This window comes from Rhamphochromis longiceps, linkage group LG15, assembly GCF_057381845.1.
Source record: "Rhamphochromis longiceps isolate RC_006_pf linkage group LG15, R_longiceps_female_GT1.1, whole genome shotgun sequence".
Lineage (NCBI taxonomy): Eukaryota > Metazoa > Chordata > Actinopteri > Cichliformes > Cichlidae > Rhamphochromis > Rhamphochromis longiceps.
The window spans coordinates 12,800,543-12,808,648 of record NC_140571.1 but is presented as its reverse complement, the minus strand read 5'-3'; the positions used below and the strand labels follow the sequence as shown (position 1 = coordinate 12,808,648).

The following is an 8,106-nucleotide window of genomic DNA, read 5'->3' as shown; positions in this document are numbered from 1 at the left end:
GGACTGTTTCCTTCATTGCTACTTTGTCCTTCATAATTTATTGTTTATTTAAAGCTAAATTAATCTGTTAATAAATATAACGACTATCACCTTGTAGATGAAATGTAAAGCTCTCATCCACTTTGTTTTCAGAGCAAAGCCAATTAATGCAGAAACAAGGCAGTGTTAGTACATAGACCTTTAACAAAATGGGACGCGGCCCAATGGCGCCACAGTTCGAAAACTCCGACTTGCTGTACAGTTTTTGTTGTTGTAACATTGGGGGTTTTAAAATACATTTCTCCGTTTTTAATTGTTTAAAATCCAATTGTGTGTAAATATGGGCGTTCAGGATTTGTGGTCTATCGTGGAGCCGGTTCGTGAGTCGGTGCCTCTGTACAGTTTGAGTGGAAAGACGCTGGCAGTCGACCTGAGTTTGTGGGTGTGCGAAGCCCAGCACGTCCAAGCAATGATGGGGAGAGTCACGAAGCCCCATCTGAGGTAATGTCCCCATAATAAACTCATCGCGCTGTTGCTTCCAAGTAACTATAAATTTAAAAGCTTTTCTTACTCCACGCTGTGTCCAGGAATTTATTTTTCAGGGTATCGTCCCTCACACTGATGGGGGTGAAACTCGTGTTTGTTATGGAAGGAGAGGCTCCAAAAATTAAAGCAGAAACCATGAACAAGAGGACAGAAACAAGATATGGAGGCTTCAAGAAGAGCACTGCTCCGAAGTTTGCAACAGGCACCAGCAGGGGGCGCTTTAAAGCCGTGCTGAGAGAGGTAGGTCTGTAATCTCCTGCTCAAAAGAAAACGTCTGTGGTTATCTCTGCCCACTTTTCAGCTTGCTGCGACGGCATTTTTTTTTAAGACGGTACAATTTAGATGAAAAAGCAAGATCTGTCAAGTTTAGAGAAAAATGTAAAATGATAAATATAAAAACAATGATGAGAAACCACCATTTTACTAGAAAAAAATGGTCAAACTTAGAGAAAACCATATAAATTCCATAAAAGAAGAAAATAAAAAAATGTCAAAGAAATTTTTAAATTTGGAGGAACAACATGAAGTTATAAGGACAAAAATAGCAAACTGGCAAGAATTAAGGTCAGATTTAGAAGTTTTGAGAAAAAAGTTAGATTTTTGAGAAATAAAGAAAAAACAACAATAAACATGTACAGAAACATTTTTATATTACACCTATAGGAAATAACTGGCAAATTTACTTGAAAATATGAAAGTCTATTTGAAAATTTTATGACAAATTGTGTTTTTTTTTGTCAGGCAACAATATTTTTATTTACCTTTTCATGGTTAAGTTGTAAATAAAAATCAAATATTTGAACTCCTGGGATAAATTTCTCATTTGTAATTGTTACCTCCAGTGGCCTTACATCTCTTTGTACTCCCTCTGTAGTGTGCAGAGATGTTGGACTACCTAGGTGTACCTTGGGTGACAGCTGCTGGAGAGGCTGAGGCCATGTGTGCCTACCTGGACTCACAGGGCCTGGTGGACGGCTGCATCACTAACGATGGAGACGCTTTCTTGTATGGAGCCCGTACTGTGTACAGGAACTTCAACATGAACAGTAAAGTATGTCTGTGGAAGTTAATCTTAAGAAAAACCTCTTTGGAGTAATAAGATGCAGTTACTTGTGTAAATACGCTACAGATGGTTTGGAAATCCTGCAGCCTTGAAGCTATCATTCACTGACCTACGTGTATTTTATACTGCAGGACCCTCAGGTGGACTGTTACCAGACTTCTCGAGTGCAAACAGACTTAAATCTGTCCAGAGAGAATCTTGTCGGTCTGGCCATTCTCCTTGGCTGTGATTATATTCCCAAGGTAGTGAAGACACCTTAATCTGAAATTGGCTAAAGGAAAATCTGTAGTATCAATGCTTTTTGTTTACTGAATGCTTTCCTGTTTCCATAAGGGCATACCAGGTGTTGGCAAAGAGCAGGCTCTGAGGCTCATTCAGACGCTGAAAGGACAAACACTCCTACAGAGGTAGAAAACACAAACACCCGTGAATGTAGCTAAGCAGTTTCTCTCTGAGTAGCCCGAGTTAAAAGTTGTGTTCGTGTTCTTTCTGATAACTACAGGTTCATCCAGTGGAATGAAGAGACCACAGAAGTGTTTGAAGGAGGTGTAAAGAAGGTTCCTCACTGCAACTTGTGTCGACATCCTGGTGAGTGGTGCCCTGCTTTGAACTCTGACCTCCACTCCTGATCCTGTGGCTATTTTAAAGCCTTTTAAACTGTCACGTCAAAACATGCAAGTATGTGAGAGATTTCAGCATCTGAGACCCCTTACTGACTGTTATTCTTTCGTTATCAGGATCAGCTAAGACTCACGAGTCCCGCGGATGTGTGCTCTGCGGCAGTAATCGCTTCTGTCAGCCTCAGGATTTCGATTACCAGTGTCCGTGTGACTGGCACCGCTACGAACAGACTCGCCAGGCCTTGTCTTTTGAGGCAAACATCAGGAGGTGAATGGCAATTCAGAATGTCAAAGCTGATTTTCTGCTATTTAATAACTATTTAACTAAACAGACAAGTTCTTATTTGCAGGAAAACACTGGCGAGTCAGCATTTTCCTTTCACTGAGGTACATTTTGATCTTTCTTTTTTATTTTTTATTATAACTTGACAAATAATTGGAGTAATTTTTAATGCTTAAACCATGTCTTGCAGATCATTCGTGAGTTTCTGGTTTCCAAAGATAAGCCTGTGTCACATTTTAAGAGGAGGAAGCCGAATATGCTGCTGATCCAGGTTAATGGGTTTGTAAATTATTAAGTGTAAGGTCATCTGTTCGGCGGGCTGTGTGTAAACATTTACGTTTTGTGTCTTTAGAAATTCGCCTATGATAAGATGGAGTGGCCGAAGCACTACACCAGCGAAAAGGTGCTAGTGTTGATGACCTACGCTGAGCTGATGAACCGAAAATATGGAACAGACATGTCCTGCCAAGTTGAGCCCATCCGGTAGTGTTACAGTTTTTAATGTCAGATAAGTTATCACTTTTATGATATTGTTATTATAACAGCTTTACATCCTTAACTTTCAACCTTTTTTTCATGCTAAAGAATATTTAAACCAAGAGTGAGGAATGGCGTTGCTTGCTTTGAAGTCATCTGGAGAACACCAGGTCAGTTTAAATCCCATGATGGGGAAAAAAGTATAATTTACTCACAGCATACAATAGAAGGGGAAGAAAAGTGACACTCAAGAATAAAAAGCTGATTTGAGTGACAGGAGTACTGTGTTTAGTGGAGGTTGGGGTGTAGGGTGCTCGTCACCGAGTCGTCTGTTAGTGACTGGCTGTGAGGTGGGGTTCAGAGGTGACAGATCAGTCACAACAGGCACTAGGTGCTAAAGTGGCTTCCTCCTCTGAGCTGGGAAATCTGTCATATTAAAGCCCCCTTAACTAACAAGCCCATCTGATGTGAGTGGCCTCAGAAAATCTCAGCTAACTTAGATTGTTCTACATCAGAGGAAGGTGTTTTTATGCACGGGCCTCCTGACAGGCAGTTTCATGGCTGGGTAAGGCCCGTCCCGACAAATTAAGCAAATAAAGGATCTGGAGTGTATTCCAAGTGTTCAACGTGTATTTTTTAGCTTTTCACTGCAACTCTCAATATGAGCCACAAAAGAGATGCCAGTGTAAGTGAAGGAAGCCAACTGCTCCTTCCTCACAAGGGGTTGCCACACCAGGGAGCTCCAAATGTTTAATGTGACAGAGGTTTTTATCCCAGATAAAGCCATCATTAGACTAAAACAAAACAAACTAAAAGATCTCAGCAAAATAAACCTATTAGAGAGTTTGCAAAATATTTAGGCATGGCCAAATCTAAAATCTGGTGCAGTCTTAAAAATAATTAGTGAACTGATCAGCTCAGCAACACCAAAAGGACTGCAAGACCACAGAAGACAGCTAAAGTACATCATGACAGACTCATTTCCATGGCTAAGAAAAACAACTCCAAAACATGGTCTACAATCAAGAGGCACCTTCATGAATGGATATAGAGGGATCATTAACAACGTGCAACCCACTAGTTACACTCAAGAACAAGAGGGCCAAATTAGACATTAGACATAAAACCAAGATTAACTTGTACCAGGATTACGAGAAGAGAAAGAGAAAATGGCTAAGTATCCAAAGTACATCAGATCATCTGTCAAGCATGGTGGAGGTAATGTTATGACATGGGCTTGTATGGCTGCCGGTGTAACTAATTTACAAATGTTTATTGATGATGTGACTGCTGATAGATGTAGGATTTGGCCAAATGCTGCAAAGTGGATCAGACAGTGCTTCACAATTCAAATCGATAATGACCCAAAGCATAGTGCAAAAGCAACCCAAAAGGTTGGTGAACAATAGGCAAAGAAATTGGATATTCAGACGGTGCCTAGCAGAGCATCTCAAGGGAGGAAACAGCCATTCATTGACTGCAAAGGATTTTACCAAAGTATTCAAAACAATCATCATTTAAATGATAAATTTGTTCAGTTAATTTTGAACTTCTGAAAACAGGGAACTGTGCATAAAAGCGGCTGACACTACAGGATTTTTGTACAGCCTCTTGAATTTAAGCTGAAAGTCGTCTCTACAATCACATCTTGATTGTTTGATTTAAAACAATGTGGTGGCGTACGTAAGCAAAACTACAAAAACTGTCATAACTACTTTTTTTTTTTCAGCTAACTGTATCATCATCTGATAATTTTGTCATGGTTTAAAATAAGTAAATAATATGTAAATAAGTTGCATATTAATCTAAAAATAGCTTAATTTCACAAGGACATTGTCTCTCAAAATTTCTACTTCCTGGTGCTTTAATAACAAGAACAAAAGTGCTGAGAACTGCAATGATCAGTGAACAGGACATTAATGGACATTTAGATATTTGAATTTATTACTCACTTTTTAAGGCAAAAAATATGAAAAGTTTGAGGAGTTTAAATACTTCAGTGTGAGAAGTTGGAGCTGATGTTGATGTCTGTTCTGCAGAACATTTTGTGTTTCCTGAGGATCGGCCTGCAGAGGAACAGCGTGAGGTGAGGACGGTGGAGGAGGAGTCTCTGTTTCGTGTGGCCTACCCTGAGCTGGTGGAGACCTACCTCAGACACAAAGCTCTGGCTGAAGAGAACAAGACAAAGAGTAAGACAGAGATTTATGATATCCACTTTAAATGCACAAAGTCCATTTTAGCTATGTGCTTTACATCATTAAAGCACATGTCTCTGCTATGACAAGGCCATCCCGATCAAGGACACTTGCATCTTAAACTTGCGTCTCAACACTGTTTATTAAAGCAGCTGGGACACATACAAATGTAGCTGTTTTTACAGCAGAGGCCTTGATTCAGCAATCTCATAGGCTCTGTTTTCATTTTATACAAACTGAGCTTTGAACACACAAATCATCACTGCTATCTAGATTTAATTCCTAGTTTGCAGGAAAACTAGGCACAGACACTGAAAAAGTATTAGGATTAACAGGAAACTAATTCAGATAATCTTCTGATAACGTGTCTTCTTTTACAGAAAAGAAGCCAAAAAGTAAAAAGGAGAAGCCCTCGGATGGTTTATCAGACCTCTTGGCTCAGATGACTCTTCAGAGTTCCTCTTCATCGAATTCTATGACTCAACAGCCAAAGCTGCTCCCTACGTTGGCAAGCACAGATGAACCAGAGGTTGTGATTTTGGACACACCGGTGAACCATAAGCAGAATGAAAGAGGAAAAGATGATCGCTCCAGCCTGAGTGATTGCCCCAATACTCCTCTGTCTCGTGCTGACTCTGAGCCAGTTGCTTCACCTTCTGTCTCTGCTGTAATTGAAGCGCTACACCTGAGTGATATCGACTGGGATGCTTTGTCCTTCACATCCTCTCCATCCCAACAAGCAGCTACCAGCCACTCCACTGGTCCAGAGCTAAATACAACCACAGACAGTGAAACAGAGAGTCAAAAAACGGAGCAGAAAATCTCACCTGATGTCAAACCAGTAGACTCCAGATCTGCTCCAGAGCTCTGTTACTCAGAGTGTCCTCTAAGGGAGCGGGTGCTCATGAAGAATACAGCCAAAATCGTGAATCAGGTATGCAATGATGCAGTCAAGTCAAAACCCAGTGGACACATTTCCAGTGGGGTTAGCAAAGAATCTGCTGTTAAGAAAAATGAAGCACGTGCAGAAAAAACCCAGATAGAAAAGCCAGGTGCCCCGGCTCAAAGTAAAGCCAAAGACACATTTAACAACTCCAAAAAGCCGCCACACAAATATAAATTTGTCAGGACAGCTATTCAGTCATTAGTTGTCCCACCACAGAGGTGCCACTCTAACCCAGGTACAAGTGACAAGAAGGACGAGAGCATGCCACAGACCACCAAAAAGAGTGTGTGTATGAGCGTTCGTTCATCCAGTGAGGACAGCGACGTGGAGAACCAGAAGTGTGGACCTCAAAGACGGACAAAAACAAAACCTAAACACAAACTCAAAGGCAGCTTTGTTTCAGACTTCCCTCTGAAACCAGTTGCTTCACACGCAGCGACCCAAGCAACTGCAAAACCCGCTCGGAGCCTTCATTTAGCAAGACAAAAACCTCAGAGCAAACATTTTGAAAATAACAGCACACCTGTATCAACTGAAAACAACTGCCAGGATGTCCCAGCAGCTGATGTGGGTGCCAACATGTTCCTTCCCACTCCAGCCTCACCCATCACCGTGTCAGAGAGCGACGACTCTGTAATTTGTAGTGAGAGTCCGCTGCCACTGGCAGAGAGACTGAGGCTGAAATTTCAGAAGTAATCAGTGTGGTTACACGACAAAGGACAAAAACATGTAAGCTGTTGCTCTTTTAACACTGAAAGTTTACTCTGGACTTTGGAAACACTTGTAACATAAGCTCAAATATTAGATATGGAAGCTTGTGGTTTTTTTGTTGCCACTAAAAAAAAATCCAAAAACCTTTTACAGTATATAAGTCAAGATTTCAGGTTATCTCAAAATTTCAAATTAATAATGGGATATTTCAAGTTATTTTCTTCTACGTTTGAGTCAGGAAGTTGAAATTTTGAGATAGTAATCCAAATTTTTGACTTTCCAGTGGCAGAAACAAGCTTCCATAATAAATGTAAAACCACACTCAGCAGAAACTTTTTCTGTCACTAAAAAAAAAATAATTTTTTCCCATCCATAATCCAAAAATTTGTGATAATAACCTGAAATTTTAAGATAGTAATCCCCAAATTTCTGGATATTTTCTCAAAATTCCAACATAACAACTTGAAATTTCATGTTATTTTCTCAGATGTTTGATACAGTAAGGTCAAATTTTGAGATAATAACCAGAAATTTTAATGAATTAAAAACACTCAACAGAATATGACTTAAGTATGGAAGCTTGTTTCCGCCATTGGAAAAAAACCAAAAAAAAAAAAACCAAACCCCACATTGTTTTCATCCTTAAGTCAGTTACTGGTTATTATTTCAAAGTTTCACCTTACTAACTCAAACCTCTGAGAAAATGACTCAATATAGAGCATATTAATTATTAATATTAAAAATGTCTGCTTTTCATTGTCTCACAATTATGATTCTAATATCTTTGAGTTACATTTTCAGTCTTTTAATGTTTTATATACGAACCTGTTAACCAAGAAACGTAAATAGATTTTGCCATAAGCTTACTGTGAATGAAGCTTTCTCTAAAACAGAGGAGACCACTGTGCACAAATAAAGTTTAACATCTTTAATACTAATGAAAAATGAGGTTTAATTTTAATGCACCAGAAGGAGGTTTTGGATATGCAGAGTGTTAAATACTCACTGATGGCACCACATGTGCTCATTTTCTCCCACCGCTGTTTGACAGAGCTGCAGGGAGGAGACCCTGCAGCTGACAGGAGGCACGGAGGAGGCTGAGCCATTGGATTTTTACAACCCACCAGAGTTGGTCCCCTTGATCCTGAGTGAGGCCTCACACCTTTTCAGACATGAAAGGTCTGGCAGGAGCTTGGTGACAGCTGCATCCTCTGCCCAAATAACAACTCTGTCCTATAACACTGGCTCTTTAATCTTATTTGTTTTATATTATTATTAGAACAAAA

At 39.8% G+C, this 8,106-nt stretch overlaps 1 protein-coding gene across 2 annotated transcripts; it reads left to right on the top strand.

Annotated features, from left to right (window-relative positions):
• Positions 1–22: 22 nt before the first annotated feature.
• gen1 (GEN1 Holliday junction 5' flap endonuclease) lies at positions 23–7,976 on the top strand. Of its 2 annotated transcripts, XM_085381713.1 has the most exons (14): positions 23–480; positions 567–765; positions 1,400–1,576; positions 1,720–1,830; positions 1,922–1,995; positions 2,091–2,176; positions 2,326–2,476; positions 2,559–2,595; positions 2,682–2,762; positions 2,844–2,974; positions 3,077–3,138; positions 5,008–5,157; positions 5,544–6,838; positions 7,872–7,976. In XM_085381713.1, the coding sequence occupies exons 1-13, from the start codon at positions 320–322 to the stop codon at positions 6,803–6,805; spliced, it is 2,682 nt and encodes an 893-aa protein (XP_085237839.1). In that variant the 5' UTR covers positions 23–319; the 3' UTR covers positions 6,806–6,838; positions 7,872–7,976. The 2 variants fall into 2 exon arrangements, with proteins under 2 accessions (XP_085237839.1, XP_085237838.1); XM_085381712.1 differs by lacking the exon at positions 7,872–7,976 and having other exon boundaries at positions 25–480; positions 5,544–7,525.
• The last annotated feature ends 130 nt before the right edge of the window (positions 7,977–8,106 follow it).

What these genes read in the sequence shown, in the direction of transcription:
- gen1 (XM_085381713.1), top strand. Translation starts at nt 320, where the DNA reads ATGGGCGTTCAGGATTTGTGGTCTATCGTGGAGCCGGTTCGTGAGTCG. An exon ending in CAACTTGTGTCGACATCCTG is followed by an intron (nt 2,177 to 2,325) that starts GTGAGTGGTGCC and finishes TTTCGTTATCAG; the next exon opens with GATCAGCTAAGACTCACGAG. An exon ending in TTTGAGGCAAACATCAGGAG is followed by an intron (nt 2,477 to 2,558) that starts GTGAATGGCAAT and finishes TCTTATTTGCAG; the next exon opens with GAAAACACTGGCGAGTCAGC.